This window comes from Talpa occidentalis, unplaced genomic scaffold, assembly GCF_014898055.3.
Source record: "Talpa occidentalis isolate TD23 unplaced genomic scaffold, MPIMG_talOcc4v2.1 talOcc4.7, whole genome shotgun sequence".
Taxonomy (NCBI): Eukaryota; Metazoa; Chordata; class Mammalia; order Eulipotyphla; family Talpidae; genus Talpa; species Talpa occidentalis.
Genome location: NW_023605083.1, coordinates 81,095,398 through 81,114,765, shown reverse-complemented (window position 1 = coordinate 81,114,765; position 19,368 = coordinate 81,095,398). Strand labels below are relative to the sequence as shown.

Here is a 19,368-nt window from a genome sequence, read left to right as displayed (position 1 = left end):
AAAGTCTTCTAGTAATCTTCCACCCAAAAAAAGCATAAAGATTGTTGGTGTAATATTATCTATACTTTTATGCATGTTCACATGTATGTATTCACATATATACATAAATATATATATAAGGTGTATAGATGCAGATATAAATATATCTATATAATTTATATATAATAGATTCCTACTATACATCTAGTTCTGCAGCTTTGTAATTCTCACTCATGGACATTTTCCCATATTAGTTGTATTAATCTGAATTATCCTTTTAAAAATTCTGTGATATTTTATTATGTGGATGTATCATGATTTATTTATTTATTTATTTAGATGTATTTATTTATTTAAACTCTAAATGGAGTTTAAAGAGTTTCTCCCTTTTTTCAAACAACTATAAACAGCATGACAGTAAATGTCTTTTGACATACATGTTTGCATGGTAACTCAGTTACTTCCTTGGGATAGATTCTTAGATGCTAATTTGTGGGTAAAAGCAAAAACACAGAACAATTTTACAAATATGATCTAAGTTCCCTTTAGAGAAGATAGCCCAATAGAACTTTCTTCAGTGATGGGAATTTTCTCTGTCTGCCCTCTCCAATACCCTGGCCACTGCCCAGAAGTTTTTCCTGAGCACTTGAAATGGAGCTAAGTGTGACTAAGGAACTGAAGTTTTGGGTTTTTTTTTAATTTTTTAAATTTATTTATACAAGAACTGGGGTACAGGCCAGAGGCGCGGGAGGGCGAGAGGATTCACCAGAGACAGAACAGGGAGCAGAACAGGCAGACACGCTGAATACACTGCTGAGGGGAGCAGCAGGCAAGATAGGAGAGATCTGTTGCTCCATGTGGGTAGCTCCCTGGCCGGCCGGGAATTGAACCTGCACTGCAAAGGCTGCACAGACAGTTTCACAGTGCTACACTCAACCTACTGCGCCACCGGGGAGGCCCAGGAACTGAAGCTTTAATTTAATTTCATTTTAATAGTCACATGTGGTTAATGGCTACCACAGGTCTGAAGAGTTTTCATCATTCTTCGACCTTATTGATGGTAAAATAAAGCATTTCTTTTCCCTTCCCTTCTTAGCATCATTTAGTGCCTGAATTGTGTTTCAGAATCTAGAGAACAGGGAATCAGTGTGGGAAGCAGTGCTCCAAAACCCCCATATCTGCTATTAACTGTTTTATGGGTCTTATTTTGTTTGGCTTCCATGGATGATTTGCTTCAGAAGAAATTCTATGAATAAAAACTTTGAAAAGTCTTAAGTCCCCTTTTCAACTCACAAAAAGCTAATCTGATTATGCAGGCATGGTGGGATGGCTGAATACAGAACAGAGAATATCTGTGTTTTATTTATTTTTTAAGATTTATTTATTATGCATACAAGAACTGGGGTACAGAAGTGTCGGTGTGGGGGTGAGAGGTGTTGGTGTGGGGGTAAGAGGATTCACCAGAGACAGAGCGGGGAACAGAACAGGCAGACTGATTGAAATACACTGCTGAGGGGAGCAGTGGGAGAGACAGGAGAGGTCTGCTGCGCCATGTGGGGATCAAACTCATGCTGCAGTGGCTGCGGAGAACTTCGTAAGTTGCGTCTTAACCCCTTGTGCCACCAGGGAGACCAATATCTGTGTCTTAATATTAGAGCAAGAACGCTGAATGCCCATGCAAAGTTACAAATTAGTTATTTGTTTGCATTAAGGTTGATAAGAAATCACTCTACTGTCAGCCTCTTGAGTATCTGCTTGCTCTTCTAGGGCAAAGGGCCCAAAGCGGTCATCAACATCAAGGACTTGAATGCCACCTTCCAGACGGAGAAGATTGGGAACCCCCACGGTCTGCAGATCACCTACAGGAGAGAGGGTCACATCAGAAACCTGTTTGTGTTTCATGAAAATGGAAAGGTGAGAGACTGGTCTTGCCGCACCAGCCTGCCCGCAGCACCCCTGGCCCTGGCAAACTCAGCTCATCAACTTCCTTGTTTAGCTGCCTCTTGAGACTTGTTGTGGCTATTTACCTTATCTATCATCACTCACTTCTAGGTCTGAGACAGAATTATGAGGAAAGCAGAGTGAGATGAACGAGAGGAAACTGGCAGGGACCATGTGTGTATCTGCACAGTGCATAGCCACCAAGGGGAGGCCAGTGAGTCGAAGGGACTATGCCCAGCAATGGCAAATCCAGATGGGGCTGGAGACTCTGAGTATGGGAGGAGGAGTGGATGGAAGACCAGGCAGCAGGGACCTTGCTTCTCAGCATATGGTCCTGGCCCAGCAGCATTGGCACCACCTGGGAACTTATTGGAACTAGTGTCTCAGGCCCACCCTGTACCTACTGAATTAGAAACTGCATTTTATTTTATTTTATTTTTAAAGATTTATTTATTTATAAAAGCACTGGGTACAGTCAGAAGCACAGGAGGGTGAAAGAATTCACCAGAGCCAGAGTGGGGAACAGAACAGACAGACTGACAAAGTACACTGCTGAGGGGAGCAGCGGGCAGCAGGAGAGGTCTGCGCGCCATGTGGGACCCTCGCTGGTGGCCTGGGATCGAACAGGTGCTACAGAGGCTGCAGGCAGCTTTGCAGCCCAGTGCTCAACCACTGCGCCACCAGGGGAGGCCCAGAAACTGCATTTTAATAGGATCCCCCAGGGATCTTTTTTTTTAAATTTATGCATACAAGAGTTGGGGTGTAGGCCAAGGGTGTTGGGGGGTGGTGAGAGGATTCATCAGAGACAGAGTGGGGAGCAGAACAGGCAGACTGACTGAAATACTCTGCTGAGGGGAACAGCAGGCATGATAGGAGAGGTCTGCTGGAACCATGTGGGTCAGCTCAGGGATCAAACTCAGGCTGCAGAGGCTGCTAATAGCTTCATAGTGCTAAGAATTAACCCATTATGCCACCAGGGATCTTTATGCAGCTTTAAGTTTGAGAAGCACTACTTAAAGTTCTAGGAAGGAAATCAAGCCCGTCAGAGAAGAGCAGGCCAGTAATACAGGTCTAAGAGAATAAGTTTTGTCAGAATGAGGAGGGTCACATGACTGGGCAAGGAACAGAGACACTAAGTGGAGGTGGAGAGGAGAAAGATGGGGCCGATATATTTTTTTAAAGATTTATTTATTTATGCATCCAAGAGCTGGGGTACAGGCCAGAGGTGTGGTGCAGGGTGAGAGGATTCACCAGAGACGGAGTGGGGAACAGAACAGGCAGATTGACCAAAGTACACTGCTGAGGGGAGCAGCGGGCGAGTCAAGAGAGGTCTGCTACGCCATGTGGGTTGCTCCCTGACTGGTTGGGAATCGAACTCATGCTGCAGTGGCTGCAGATAGCTTCATAGGTTTGGTCTTAACCCTTGCGCCACCAGGGAGGCCCCAGGGCTGATATTTTGCGAGCATCTGTTAATTCTATGCTGGGTAATGTTCTTGATGCACCCTATCCATCATTTCTGAATCTTCAACACAACCCTAAAAATGTCTTGTCCCCATGTTATTAGGGCATGGATTTGTAAAGTCACTTGCTCATGGTCATATAGTTGACATTCCTGAGCCCTGCACAGGGTATCACTGCCCTGCGTGCTCTGCTAGAGGGAGAATCTTTGGCAGCAGGAGCCAGGAACCAGAAACAGAGATGATCTCAAGGGCCCCCAGTCCTGCGATGGATCACCTTCCCAGCAGACTTCATTGTCTGAGTAGAGTTCCTGGTGGTGGACGCAATAGCAGTGGGTTGAGTCAGAAGCTGGAGTCCTGGCTCTGACCCCGTCCCTTGCCAAGTCTTCTTGTTTATTGGTTATAATACCCATCTCCCAGAGAGATTTTGAGGGTTAAGTGACCCTGATCCATGATTATGAAGACATTTCAATATCATGAAATACACTGCAAAGTTTGGTTGATATAATTGTTATAGACTCATGACTGTAAAAGGTGAAATCTTGTGGGCAATTTTACACCTGTATCATTATTCATTCACAAATTCACTCTGTCATTTAATCCTGATTGAGCCCCTGCTATGTACAAAGTACTGTGCTGGGTTTGGGGGAGTGTAGATTGAACAGAGCAGAGCCATGGATAGGTCTCAGGGGTCTCAAACTCTGAAGAGGGAGACCAATGCGGAAATAGGCACCGATGGTGCTGTGTGATGGGGTGGAGTCCAAGCCGGGGACACACAGACTAGGCCACACCGGTAAGTGGCCTACTCTGTGGGTGCAGAGGGGATGGTCAAAAGAAGGCTTTCCAGGAGTTTCTTTTTAAGAATTAAGTGAATATACTGAAAAAGAGGGTATTTAAGAAGTCTTAAAGGGAACCAAATGAGAAATATGCAGGGGTATTTATTTTAAGGGCAAGAAGTATATCTGGGTCATAGAATCAGGAACTGTGCATGGTGTTGTGGTGCTGGGGGTGGAGAGAGAGAGCTTTTCTCTTTCTAATAGGAACACATTGCTCTGTAACACCAGGGGTTCAAGTAAATGATGCACTTCTCTAAATCTAAAGACCCCAGTCCCAAATTTGGCAAGAAATAGAATCTAATATAGGTTATTTTTCTTAGCTCCCTCTTGGCCTGACCAGAATCTTGGGACTTATGTAATCCAGGAGACTTAGAGGAGACCCCTTGTTCTCAGTCCTTGGTGTGCTCTCTGCTGTTGCCCCAGGCCAATCCTGGCAGTGAGCGCTCTTCCATGCCAATCACTGCTGAGATGCCCGTGGTCTCTGACACTTACCCAACCTGGCTCCTTCCACTGCCCAATTGTAAAGCATCTGGCAACCTGAGTCTGGCCATTCTTGTTTTTCTTGGATGCCCCAGCTCCGCCATTAGATAGGCATAAATGGGAGCTGTAAACACATCTTACGGAGCCAGGCAGGTCATTCTAAAGGGACCAGCTAAGGCTGTGGTAAACAGGAAAGCCTGTGTAGCGGGTTGAAACAAACCAAACTTCAGAAGCCAAACAAACATGGATGCAGGTTGGATTTGGTTCATCAGTTTGTGACTGGAGAGACCTTCCAAAGTGAAGGCCTGGTTTGGTCTTTGCCAGGATGGTCCTATTCCCTTAGTGCCTGAGACCCCACAGGGTTCTTAACTCCTGGGACAAGAGAGCTCAAAACTCAGACTAGACCTGAGTGTGTGACCTGTGAAAGAGAGGGAGTTGTGCGTCATTGTTCTCTTTGAAACCATATTCAAATGAATTTTTCAATCACCCTGTTACATCAAAGAGCAACACTGCAGCTATTTGAACAAGTCTTTTATCTCCCCAATTCCAAATTCCTGGGAGAAAGAATCTGATAAGGCCAGCCCAGCCTCTTTATCGATTCAACCCTGATCCAGTTGCTGTGGCCAAGATGAGGCTGGATCAGTGCTGTAGATGTAATTGCAACTGTGGGTGGAGAGTGGGATGGTGAGCATGGGTGGGGCCATTCTCATAGAAACAGTCTTGGGTTGAGCCCCCCAAAATCTATTTCATGAACACTAACATTTAGGATGAGTAGAATGTTCTAAGTAAATCGTATGCATGGGCTGAGGAAAGAGAGGTGGATAAGGCAGAATGTTCCAGGAGGAGGAACAGCTTGTATTGGGGAAATTGCACATGGTTTTGTATGGAAAGAGTTCAGAGGGCAAAGTAAGTCAGACTAAAGCAGGACCTCCCTGGTGGCGCAAGGGACTAAGAAGCAACCTATGAAGCGATTCGCAGCCACTGCAGCATGAGTTCGATCCCCAGCCAGGCAGCTACCCATATGGTGCAGCAGACCTCTCCTGTCTCTCCTGCTGCTCCCCTCAGCAGTGTATTTCAGTTGTTCCTCCTGTCTGTTCCCCACTCTGTCTCTGGTGAATCCTCTCGCCCCCCACATCTCTGGCCTGTACCCCAGCTCTTATATGCATAAATAAATAAATCTTAAAAAAAAAAAAAAGAATTTTACCTTTTTCCCTGAGGGCAGTAGAGAGGGCTAGACTCAGCTAGATTTGCAATGAATAAATCACACTGGCTGCCATGGGGCAGGGGAAACACCAGCCAGATAAGTGGTTCACCAGCTGGGACGTGATGGTGGCCCACACAGCTGAGGGATGCCTTCTCCATACAGACTGCAGCTTTAGCCCAAGTTACACTCCAGGTGATGAGCATCCCGGATGCACCTACCCCTAACCGAAAACTGGTCTTTGACCACTGAGAACTCTTGCTCTCCAAAGTGTGCCCCACCAACTGGCAGCATTGCATCACCAGAGAGCTTGTTAGGATTGTGGATGCTTAGGCCCCATGCAAACCACTGAATTCAAATTTGCATTTTAACAAGATATTGAGCAGAAGTGGGGCACGTGCATATGCTGAGTGCATGTGCCCAAACCTGAAGATCCAGCTATCTTCCTGCCATCACACTCAGCTCCTCCCTACTTCATCTCACCCCCTGTCCTTCACACCCTTCTCTGCAGGAGATAGTGGACTGGTTCAATGCCCTCCGCGCAGCCCGTCTGCAATACCTGAAAGCTGCCTTTCCTGAGCTCCCAGAGTCTGAGGTGAGCTAAACGTGGACCCTAACATCCGAGTCTCTCTGCCACGTCCTTCTTTTCTTGTCTGCTGATCTCAAAGATAGGAGCCAGACTAATTTGTTGGCAGGCAAAACCTGAGACTTGGGGTTGGATACTTCTGAGGGAAAACAAAGGCTTCCTCCTGGAGGTTCTGGGGGATGATGGTCTCACAAATGGCAAGGGGGCCTCCAAAAAGCAGGTCAGGCTGTCCCCCTTGTGGGTGCGCTGTTACCACCCCCAGTCAAGGAGCTCAGGATTTGGGCATCTGTTTCTGACTGCTTTTCCCACTAAATGTGCAGATGATTCTAACATATTGCTTATGACGTGCTTTTGAGCCCATTTTTCTTGTAGCCCTTTTATCTAGCAACCCCTTTATCAGACTGTTAGGTGAGAGTGATTATTCCCATTTTACTGATGAGAGGCCGAATCCTAGGAAGGTCAAGTGAATAAGCAAAAGTGCTCTTCCCATGCTAACATCCCCCTTTGCCTTCTCATGTTCCGAGCCCAGACAGCCTGTGGGGTCTCCCCCGTGGCAGTTCTAACAGGAACACCTGCTTTTGGTGGCCTGAGGGCTTCCTTTTTGTTGTCCTCAGACTTCTGGGTCATGCACCAAATCTCTCAGACTCTTCTGGGGAAGCTGCATAGCATGGGACAGGATGCTGCCTGGAGCCAGGAGGTCTGGGTCTTATGACTCTCTGTCACTAACTTGCTGTGTGACCACTGCAGGTCACCTCTCTGAGCATCTGTTTCCACAACTGTAAAATAGCAGTTGGTCTGGGTCACCCTTAGGGTCCCCTCCAGCTCTGAGGTGCCATGGTCTTGTCCCTGTTTTAGATAATTCTATGGGTGATGGGATTGGAGATCATGATAATCCTGGAACTTTCTTACTCCAAATTGTTAGGTCTTCCTTGAATGAAAAAATAGTTCTTCATTCCAAGGTTTGCAGAACACGAAGTGTCTGGAATGTGCGGGTCCCAGCAATGCACTGAGATGGCCACTTTCTGGGAGCAGTTCCAGCCAAGCCTAGGTCTGCAGAGTCAGCACCCAGAGCTGATGAAAGGGTGGGTGGGGCGCTGAGAGTGCTGACTATTGCATGGAGGAGGGAGGACAAAGTGCAGATGCTCCGCCTTGTTTATCTCAGTCATTCTCCAACTTTGCTGAGGAAATTGATCTTTAACCAACATCCTCAATGTCCACTTGCCTCCCTCCCTCACCACAATAACCCCCAGTCTACCCCAACCTCCTCCCCATCTGGCTCTCTCCTCTGTCTTTCCTACCCCAAGTCTATGCATAGCATAAGGTTCTGGGCAATTACCCAGGCTCAAGCTTAGGGATCCAGAAGCTGGAAACTGGGGAGCTCCAGTGGGGTTGTGATCCTGTCATAAGAAATGGTATGGTCAGAGAAGCTGATGTGTCACCTAGAGCAAGTCACCTCACCTCTCTGAGCCTTAGTTGACTCATCTGTCACCTTCCAGGGCTGTTGTGAGAATCCAGTGAGCCAAGGCATCTAAGGTACAGTAGGGAATCTACTCCACCCCTTGATTTTCCTTCTTCCAGTGTTTTCCCTTGGCCTGGACTAGCCTTGCCCTGGCTCAAGTTCAGACATCTGAGTAGTTCAGGACTCTGTCTTTTCTCCAAATGAAAGAATTGAAGCTTCTGATTTTGGAAGCCTGGGCTGTCATTTGAAACTCTAGACTTGCCGGGTGACCCGCTGGAGTTTAGGATGCCAACACCAATATCGAGAAGCTTCTGTGAGTGTAGGATGGCAAGCTGGAAGGAATCCTGGGGATCATGTATTGCAAACTCCTTATTACACAAAGGGAAACATCCTCAAAGAGACATAGGGTCTTACCAAGGTAATACTACTGGTTGAGGTCAGAACTAGAGGTAGGTCTCCCAACTCCTAGTCCAGAACTTTCTCTTTTTGCCTACTTTGCCATTACCTCCTGTGACCATGTGTCAGAATCCCCTCAATGACCCAGCTCTTGGTCTGATCAGAGGGCTCTGGCATGTTTATACTTTAGCATCATGTCTTAATGATAGGAGCACCCTTTTTGAAAAAAAAATTTATTTATTTATGCATACAAGAACTGGGGTATAAGCCAGAGATGCGGGGGAAGGGGTGAAAGGATTCACCAAAGACAGAGTGGGGAGCAGAACAGTCAGACTGACTGAAATACACTGCTGAGGGGAGCAGCAGATGAAACAGGAGAGGTCTGCTGCACCATGTGGGTCACCTCCCTGGTAACCCCTTGCGCCACCAGGGAAGCTCTACGCTGAGAGTCTTAATATCTACCTCACAAGATAGTTGAGATTTTCCCCCAGGGCCTGACTCATAGCAATTCCTCAGACTGGGCCCCGACACTAGGAGGGGCTCCTCAGAGCCTTGCTGGTGTCCACTTGCAGGGACTACTGAAGGAATTTTGGAACTAAGTTCTTAACCAGGACTTGGTCTCACTGGTCAGCCCTGCAAACATCTGGGGTGCTGGCATCTGACTGTTGAAATATTAAATTGCATCCATATCAACTTCCAAATATAACCCAGTGAATCACAAGTGCACATCCTTCCCCATTCCAAACTTCCCCTTTGTTGAAGAACCAAGTTCCTTGGGGGACCCTTGAACCCCTGGAGTGTGAGCCTGGGGGTCATTTTATGTCTCTCTTCCTCCAGCTCGTGCCTCTTATCACCAGGAACTACCTCAAACAAGGCTTCATGGAAAAGACTGGTCCAAAGGTACATTCTACCTGCCCTACACTCCCCCCCTACTTATAGAGCCCCTATCCCAGGGGGAGCTGGGGAAATGGGGAACCACAGGGAGGAAAGAGAAGTAAACCAATGTTGGTGAGTTCCTGGGTTGAAGGACTTGGGAAAGCTGTTAGCTGCTATGAGATCCAGCACTGCTGCTCGCTGTCACCAGCATCCTCCCTGTTTGCATCCTCCTCAGTTTCTTTCCTCCTAATGTATCTTACCCTCCTGCTGGGAAAGCACCACTGCAAAGGGGCTTTTTTTTTTAAAAAAAAAAAAAAAGATTTATTTATTTATGCACATAAGAGCTGGGGTACAGGCCAGAGATGGATGTGGGAGGGTAGTGAGAGGATTCACCAGAGACAGAGTGGGTAACAGAGCAGGCAGACTGACTGAAACACACTGCTGAGGGGAGCAGTGGGGCAGACAGGAGAGGTCTGCTGCGCCATGTGGGTTAGCTCCCTAGTTGGCTGGGGATCGAACTTGTGCTACAGAGGCTTCGGATTGCTTCATAGTGCAGTACTTAACCCCTTGTGCCACCAGGGAGGCCCCTGCAAAAGGGCTTTTGAGGAACAACCTCTGCACTTTCTGAATCCCTGTATGCTCTGTGCTGGGGGCTTACCAGGCCCTCCCATGTGAGAAAGGGGCTAAGCTCTGAGAAAACACCCCTACATACCTAAGCGTGGTGCTGGACAGCTCATGTGGGCAGGCGCCTTCCCAGCACACACTTCCTCCCTCAGACTGAGCCTCTGCTTGTTTTGCTAAACCTGCCCAAATCACCCAGTAGTTGCTCAGTCCCATGTGGGACAGAGAGAGGAAGCCTGGATGTTTGTGTGCCTCCAGGAAGGTTCCAGAAGAGTGGAGGCTTCAGCTGCCCCAAGAGATCTCAGACCCAGCCTGGTGCAGAATGGGATGAGGCTCAGAGGCAGATGTCTGACTGGAGAGGGTCCTGATTTTGAGGGAAGGAAGGGAAAAGGGAGGAGAAAGGGAAAGGGAGGGAAAAGCTAGGGGAGCCTGTGTGTGTGTGTGTGTGTGTGTGTGTGTGTGTGTGTGTGTGTGAGAGAGAGAGAGAGAGAGAGAGAGAGAATTTTAAGTATACTATTGACAGAACAGTGGTATCTGTGTGAAAGAAGTCTCAGGCATGCACCATCATGTTTCTTCCTACCCCTCCCCACCCCCCAGCAATGAACAGTGTTCCCCATGGCTCCTGCTCCTGGGGCCTACTTTCCCCTGACCTGGGTCAGAATTTGGCCTGGGCCAGCACTGTCAGCATTGCTGAGCAGTAGCCACTTTTTATTCCCACAATTTCCTTTTCTTCTGAGACTTCTCATCCACAACCTAAGAGGAAATAACCTCTTCCAACCAAGGCAGCACCCGCAGGCAGCTCTGTGAGGCTGGCAGTGGGTGAGCAGGTGAGCAGAGGCCCAGGAAATGTGCTGTTGTGTCTGACTACAGAGCCCGGGGGCAGGATGGAGCACTGGTGGGACCAGTCACCACCTTTCTCCTAACTGGGCTTGCCCTTTGACCTCAGTTCCTCCTGCTTGGCAATGCTGGCAAAGGTTTCCTCTTTTGCAGCAAAGAGAACCCTTCAAGAAAAGGTGGTTTGCCCTGGATCCCCAGGAGCGGAGGCTGTTCTATTACAAGCACCCACTGGTAAGAGCCACTGTAGCCCCTCCCCAGAGCACCCCCAGATAAAGAGGTGGTCATTGCTGCTTAGGGACTATAGGGAAACTACAGAACTGGATTCACCTGGTGATAGACACACCTCCACCTTTGCTTGTCTCCGTCATCTCCTGAGCTAGAAGTGACAGGAGAAGGTGAGGGAGAGCCCTCACCTTCACAAGTCTTCATGTGTATCCAAAATGCCAACACATTCATTGATTCTTATCCTCCACTTTCCAGGGCTCACTTCTAATCAGGAGGCTCTGCAGCCTCATGGTTAGGAACGTGGCTGTCCAGGTTCAGGTTTCTGCCCTGGGCAGAGTATTTAGCTCTCTGTGCCTCAGTTTCCTTCTCCAGAAAATAGGCTTAGTAAGAGCGCTTTCCTCAGCTGCAGCCCTAATGAGTTACTGCTTATAAAGCATTTGAATTCCCACTGCATAATAAGCTCTCCACAAATGTTAAGTATCATTTTAACAGATAATGTATGTGATTTATTTGCCATTTTAGCCTTTCAAATTCTGGGTCCACCTGCAGAAATCCCCAGCAGAGACACATACACACCCACACCCCTCTTTCTAAAGTAGAGCTTGAAAGCTCTGGGGTGCCCCTCTGCCTCAGGTGTGACCTCTGATGACATGTGTCCTCTATTTTCAGGATGCCTTTGAGCAGGGCCAGGTTTTTCTTGGGAGCAAGGAGCAGGGGTACGAGGTATATGAAGACCTGCCCAAAGGCATCCGAGGGAACCGCTGGAAATCTGGCCTCACCATTGTCACACCCCAGCGGAGATTCGTCCTCACCTGTCCCAGCGAGAAGGAGCAGCGAGAATGGCTGGAGAGTTTCCGAGATGTCCTCTCACGCCCCTTGACGCCCCTCAACCTCCTCAGTAAGGAGCGGGGGCTGGGGCTTGATTTTTTGGCCAAAGGAGGCAGAAAGGGGCTTCTTGACTTGGCTTCAGCTGTGATGCCGACAGGCCTGAAACTGAGGTCATGGCTCCTGACTGCGCTCTTTCTGTTTTCTTCTCTTCCTGCCAAACGAAAGTACAGACGGTGCACATTATTGCCAGAAAACCCCTTCTGTCCAGGCTAAGTTCCTCTAATGGGCAAAATACCCCCCCAATTCCCCCACCTTACCCCCCATTAATATCTGGAGGAGTCTAGCCCTGCAGTCTAACCTTTGTTAGATCCCAAGAAGCCCTCTCTCTCCCTCCAACCCCCCTCCACACCACCCATCTCCAGTCCCTTTTCTCATGAGAAAACCATGGCCTGTTATTATTAGCTAAGGTTGCACCCGCTGGGCAGCTCCTGGGATTTTGCATTCCTCTTCACCCACAGAGGGAAGGCTATTTTTAGTACTCTTTCCCCATCTGAGTCCTCCCTCTGCCTCTTTCCTGCTCCTCCATTTTTGCCCCAGATGTGTCAAAAGCAGGCTTCCCTATCTGCCCACAGCCCCATGGAAAAAAGAGAAACACTTTGAGTCAGAGCAGAAACTTGTGGCACAGGCCTGGCTTCTTGGGCAAAAGGAGAAGTTCTCTGTTTGGAAAAGTACAGCCTGGACAGGTGACCTCAGGACCCCTTGGGAGAAACCCTTGTGCCCTTTAAGTCTGACCCGGATAAATATACTTTCCCAAGCCCCAGAGCCAAGGACCAGGAAGTTGTTAGGGAAGTGCATCAGCCGTGATTTCTTTTCTCTGTGGCCGGTGTCTGAGTCTCTGTTTCTCTTTCCACTTTTCTCTACTTCCCTGGTGTGTGTCCCCTCTGCCTCTCATCCTTTCAGTCTGTTTTTCATTCTGGCTCCCCCTGACTTTGTGCCCCTGCCCCTTGCTATCCCTCCCTCCAGTAGGGTTGTGTTGGTGCAGCCGCCCCTCAGCCCTCTTCTCCTTCCCTTTGCAGCTGCATCAACAGAGAGTGACAAAGGCAGCAGGTGACCCATTGGCCACTGGCCACCTCTCCTGGTGGGAATAAGAAGTTCTCACTTTGACCCTGCTGCCCAGCAGGAGTCCTGCAGTCAGCAGCTTCGCTGGCAGTGAACTCTGCCAAGACTGAAGCCTGGCCTTGGCCAGCCAGCTCCTTGGGCCTCTCCACGGCCCTGGAGTTCTGGAGATCTGACCTCAACGCCCAGGACCACTGAAGTGAAGGTATCGCAATGAAAGGCACTCACAGCATCACACAAGTGACATACTTGCCCGAAAAGTTTAATCTGAATCTAGCCATGAGGAAGTAATCATAAAAATCCACATTAGGAACATCCTGCTAAACAACTGGCATGGACTCTTCAAAAAATGTCAATATCATGAAAGATAAAGTAGTTTGGAAACTGCTATAGATCAAAGGGACTTGGTGACCAAATGCAACTCATGACTCTTGATTGGATTTGGGGTTTAAAGAACAAAAAGCCAACTATAAAGGGCACGCCTGAGATAGCTGGGGAAGTTTGAATGTGGGTGTATCTTAGCTAAGAGTATAGTAAGGTTATGATAATGGTGTTGTATTTGCATAGGAGTGTGCCATTCTTAGATCCCCGCTGAAGTGCTTAGAGCTAAAATGTAACATTGACTATGGACTCTTAACTGGTTCATCAAAAATAAGTGTATGTGTACATATATATGTATAGAATGTATATACATATTATAAAGTGTTTGTGAGTGTATAGATATACATGGGAAGACAGGAAGTGTGTCTGTGTATGTGTACACACGTGCATTGTTTGCAGCATGTTAGCAACCAATGAATGTACATGAAGTAGAGATGGGTCTTGTGCTATTCACGCAAATTTCCTATAAATTTACAAGTGTTTAAATTTAAAAATTGGAGGAAAAAAATTTTTTTAAACATTCATTTTCATTCCTCATGTCATTTTTCTAAATGTATTAAAAATGTCCCCAGGATTTTATATCTTTGTGCACATTTTAGAAGAAATAAACACCTAGATGATCCAAAAAAAGCAATGTCTGCATTGATCATCACTATCCCTGGAAGGAGAGAAACAAGCTGAGGAGACCACTCCACTGAACCCAAGGCAGAGACCCATCCAGTGCCAAGCGGCCCTCTCTGGTGGCCGAGGGGTTAAGATTCAGCTGCTATCACCTCACTGGCCCTGCCACTAACTGTTGGAGAACCTGCTTCCCCATCTCTGTACCTTGGTTTTCTTCCCTCAGATGAAGAAGTGGACTAACTATTGAAAGTCAATGGAAGAGACCTTTTTTGAGCACATCCCAGGTGCAAGGCTGTGTGCCAAGCCCCGGGAATAGGCAGGTACGGGGGGGGGGGGGGGGGGGGGGGGCCGGGGGCAACATTCACAAAGGGGAAGTGCAGGCTGCTGGGAAGTGTGTGGCAATAGGGTTCACTAACGAAGGGCCAGAGGGAAACTTCCTTCCTCTCCAGAAAGAGACCTTGATATGAAAACCTTAAAACTGTTGAGAGGTTAGCTGGAGAAGTGAAGGGAACACTATGCTGAGGGGAGAAAAGTTCAGAGGTCTCTACATGGGAAAGAGGAACTGCAAAAATTCCCCAGTGGCTGAAATGTTAGAAAAAGGTCTCTACTATATGATTCTTTGTCTCTTGGAGTGATTTGGGAAAAGACCATAAGTGTTCATTCTTCATTTCTGCGAAGACCCAACGGATAGGGAGGGTCTTTAAGAGATTCTTTGCTTTTTATGGGATTTTCTTTTTGACCCCTAATCAGAGAACATCACTGGGCATCTTTCCTGATGTCCAGGTGGAGGTATGGCTGCTTCCTCCTCCGGCTCCTAAACCATCTTGCAAATACATGTTGCAACACTTGCTGAGTTGTATAATAATGGTGAGTTTGTTTGCCTTTTTAAAAAAAAGGATTTATTGTTATTTGTTTATGCATACAAAAACTGGAGTGTAGGCCAGAGGTGCAGGGGGGTGAGATAATTCACCAGAGACAGAGTGGGGACAGAACAAGTGGATCTACTGAAATATACTGCTGAGGGGCACAGCATGCCAAGACAGGAGAGGTCTGCTGCGCCATATGGGTTAGCTCTCTGGCTGGGGATTGAACTCATGTCACAGTGGCTGGCAATAGCTTGATAGCTCTGAGACTTTAACCCCTGTGCTACCAGGGAGGCCCTGCCTTTTTTTCTTAACCTCCTGTGAAACTGTGTTGTACTCTGCCCAGTTCAGGGAACAAGAAAGTCAATAAAGTAATAGTTCCACTCTTAAGGAATTTAAGATATAGAGGGAAGAAAGAGAAATAAATGGGCACTAACAAAGCTACCTTTAGGAGGAAACTGGAATTTTAAGAGTAGGAGTCCCTCAGATGGGCAGAGAGCAGACACCAGAAATGGAGATAAAGTCCCAGTGAAATGCAGTGTCCGGTTTTAGTTGGTTCCTGAGGCCTCACTGGATTGCTGTTTTGGGGTTTGAGGTAATCTCTGTACTCTTACACTAAATCCCCCTCCCTTTTTTTAAAAAAAAGATTTTATTTATATTTTGAATACAAGACCTGGGGCATAGGCCAGAGGTGTGGCAGGTGAGAGGATTCACCAGAGACAGAGGGGGGGGGAACAGAACAGGCAGATTGACTGAAATGCACTGCTGTGGGGAGCAGCGGGCAAGTCAGGAGAGGTCTGCTGCACCATGTGGGTATCTCCGTGGCTGGGGATTGAACTTGTGCTGCAGTGGCTACGGATAGCTTCATAGGTTGCATCTTAAGCGCCACCAGGGAGGCCCCTCACTTTTTGACTTGTCAGCAAAGGAAGTTTCTGTAACCTGAATCAGTCCTGACTAATAAAATTCTACAAGAGGGATACCTATGCTGAATACTGAAGAATAAAGCAGAAGCTACTTGGAGTGGGGTATGGGAAAGCAGAAAAAGGAAAAGAAGTATACCAGAGACAAGAAAGAATATGGCCTGTTCTGGAAACTTCAATATTTGAGTATGGCTAGAGTACAGATTGTTGGGAGAAGTAGTAAGAAAGAACAGGTTATACTGGAGGAGGTTCTGCTTCCAATAGTTTGGAGTATCTCCAAATAGATCGACCATTACACAAATAACACTCAGAGCTCTGTATGGACTATACCACACAATCATCTAAAGACTTCTAATTCACAGCAGTCAGAAACTGGAGAGGAGCTGGCACTAGGAAGCAAGGAATGGCATAAGTGAGTTTCTATGAGTTTCACTAAAAGTCTGATGGAAACCTTCGGTTTTACTGAGCGAAAAATAGAGGGCAGAGTTTAGGATAATGGTAGCATCTGGAAAGCAAGGGAGGATTAGAGGCACACAAAAGGGAAACCCTGAGTTCTCCACACAATCTACCTCACCTTTGGAGGAACAAGACAGAATCCAGAGCTTCCACAATATCAAGATATAATCCAAAATTCGTAGACATGGAAAGAAAGGAGGAAATATGTATCATATGTAAGAGGAAAATCAATCAACAGAGATTTATTCTAAGATGTCCCAGATACTAGAATTAGTAAGCAGGAATTTTATTTTTTATTTTTTATTTTTTTTTAGTAAGCAGGAATTTTAATTATGCTCAGTAAGTAAAGATTATGATCACAGTGAATAAATGGATATGAATATTGGACAGAAAAAGGGAAATTATTAAAATAAGAACCAAGAGGAAATCTAGAACTGAAAATATAGTATGTGAAAAAATTTCAGCTCAACAACTTGAAGATAGGGCAATAGAAATGATGTGATCTGAAAAAAGGAGGGGGAAGATTGAACAAGTGAAAAGAACACCTCAGTGACCTGTGGGACAATATCAAAAGCTGTAATTCCATATAAGTGGAGTCCCAAATAACAGGAGATATTAGGGCAGAAAAAACATTGAAAATAAATGGATTAAAATGTTTTTAAGTTTGGTGAAAAACATGTAGAGACTCAAGAAGTCCAGTAAACTTTAAGTGGGATAAATACAAAGAAAACCACAGCCCAGCACATTCTCACCAATCTGTCAAATAAAGATCTTGAAAACAGCTAGAGAAAAATGATACACTATATACAAGGAAATACCGTTTCTTGTCAGAAACAATGGAGACCACAAGGAAGTTAAAAGACATCTTTAAAGTGCTGGAAAGAAAAAAATCCTTAAGTCAGAAATCTAGAAAAAAATATATTCAGGAATAAGAGTATACGCTGCTGAGGGCAGCAGCGGGCGGCAGGAGAGGTCTGCGCGCCATGTGGAACCCTCACCCTGTGGCTGGGGATCGAACCGGCACTGCAGAGGCTGCGGGCAGCTTCGCAGCCCAGTGCTGAACCGCTGCGCGACCTGGGAGGCCCGGATCTAAAATAGTTAATGTACTATATTGTATACTTGAAAGTTGTTAAGGGAGTAGATCTTAAATGTTCTTACCACACACACAAAGGTAAGTATGTGAGGTATTGAAGGTGTTAACTAACCTTATTTTGGTAATCATTTAGCTATATATTTGTATCAAATGACTACAATATATACCATAAACATATATCTCAATAATGCTAGGGAGAAAAAAATATAATGTTCAATCACAGATAAATACATTTTTAAAAGAAACCAGTCCCTCTCATTAAGAGCTATTATCCCAACAAAATTTTTACTTTTGTTTCATAGTTATGTATATAAATGTGCAATGTATGTTTTGTTTTGATTGGTAATAATCGTAATGATCATTCAGTTCAGTAGGAAAAATTAATGAGGGCCTTTTTGTTATAAGAAGTAAAAAGATTTTTAATTTTAATATAGCCACACAGAAAAATATTATAAGGTGATAAAATCATTACAAAATGATAGACTTTCATGCAGAAAATAAATTACCATAGAACTGTATTCTATGGAGAAAGTGAAATGAAAATACAAGTGCAAGAAGATAAAGCAATTAAAGTATTTCCAACTTAAATGAAGACTTTATTCACACATTTTTATAGCTAGGGCTGACTTCTCTTACCCCACTCCCCTTTTTTGGAAATCACTGTGTGTTTTGTACAAAACAAACTTTTAGAATATTTCCAAGTAGAAAAGTGTGAAGACCATTGGTTAATCTATTTTCAAGAAACTTGACTATGTAAAGAAATGAAGGAGAGCTAGAGGGAGGCTTCTATCAAGAGAGATTTTCTTTTTCAACATGGAAGAGTTGAGCATGCCTAAGTATTTGGTATCTTGCTTATTTTTTGGAGAGGAGACGGGCCAAAGAAGCTATAGATTTAGTCCAAAGAAGGAGACTCTGGAACAAAATCCAGGTCAATCAGGAAAGGCTGAGTTATGCTGCAGCAACAAGCACCCACTAAATCTCAGTATATTAACCATAACTCAAGGGTGAGTCCTTAGTGTCTGCTCCTCTTAGCTACTCAGAGATCCAAGCCACCAGATGATGGTTTCATTTCCACAGTCAGGGCAGCTGGCAGAAAGGAATTCAATGACTTACACACCTTTATAACTGCTGTGAAGTCAACGAGAATTATTTCTGTGTATGTCATGTGGGTCAGAGAAGTGCTAATCTCACCAGGTGCTTAGAAAGGAAAAGAGCTGGAGACTTTGAGGAACTGTGTTAAACACTATTCCCTGCCATTTCCAAAGTAGCCACACGTTTTTGTTATCTGGTACCTGCTTTTATTATCTGGTACCTGCAAGATGGGGTAAAAGAAAGAATAACAGGGACTCCCTGGTGGCACGGGGGTAAGTCTCAGCACTATCATGCTATCACCGGCTGATGCCAGAGTTCGATCCCCAGCCAAGGAGCTAACCCACATGGCGCAGCAGACCTCTCCTCCTGCCCGCTGTTCCCCTTAACGGTGTATTTCAATAGATCTACCTGTTCTGCTTCTCACTCTGCCTCTGGTGAATCCTCTCACATACCCTCCCAGCCCCGCACCTCTGAACTACACCCCAGCTCTTCTATGCATAAATAAATAAAATAAATCTTTAAAGAAAGTATAAGAAGTTGTTGGTTCATTTCAACACATCAGAGAGGCAAGGATTCTGCTACTAATTTATTGTTATGTGAACCTAGAACGTCTTTGCCTCTTTGGGTCAGATATGATGCCCTTCCAGCTCCGTTGTATACTGGCCACAAGGCGCCTAGGACTGGAAGAGGAGAGGAGGGAAAATGTAGTCCAAGTAGGTCCAGGCCGGCTGCCTCATGAAAACACACTTTCTAGTGTTTTCGTTCCATGCCTGACCAGCACTGTGCTTTCAGCCAGCGGAGGGCAGTAAGGAGGCAGCGGCCCCCTTCAGCGTTTGCTAGCCGATTTCAGTCACTCCACTTTGATTTCTCTTTTGAATCGTCTGCGGAAGGATTTCAAAACCCATGCCATACATTTAAAAACAAAACCGCACACCCTTGCAGGAAGCCACCCCAGACAAAGAAATCAGACTTTCCCGGGAGTGGAGCCTGGACATCGATTGGCATTTTCCACCTGCTTCCCAGCTCTGCGCGCAGGGTGACCCTGACCCCCTGCAGCTTCTTACCGAGGCTGGGCGGCCCCTACGGGGCGCAGAAGAGAGTTCT

The 19,368-nt window shown here is 46.2% G+C and overlaps 1 protein-coding gene across 1 annotated transcript in view; it reads left to right on the top strand.

Moving 5' to 3' along the window:
- ADAP2 (ArfGAP with dual PH domains 2) overlaps window positions 1-13,836 on the top strand; it is a 28,697-nt gene extending 14,861 nt beyond the window's left edge. Inside the window, exons 6-11 of the mRNA XM_037494019.2 lie at window positions 1,747-1,893; window positions 6,406-6,489; window positions 9,173-9,235; window positions 10,823-10,900; window positions 11,564-11,792; window positions 12,799-13,836. Coding sequence (XP_037349916.1) covers window positions 1,747-1,893; window positions 6,406-6,489; window positions 9,173-9,235; window positions 10,823-10,900; window positions 11,564-11,792; window positions 12,799-12,833 — 636 coding nt within the window. The 3' untranslated portion in view covers window positions 12,834-13,836. The remainder of the gene's footprint in view (window positions 1-1,746; window positions 1,894-6,405; window positions 6,490-9,172; window positions 9,236-10,822; window positions 10,901-11,563; window positions 11,793-12,798) is intronic.
- Window positions 13,837-19,368: the final 5,532 nt, after the last annotated feature.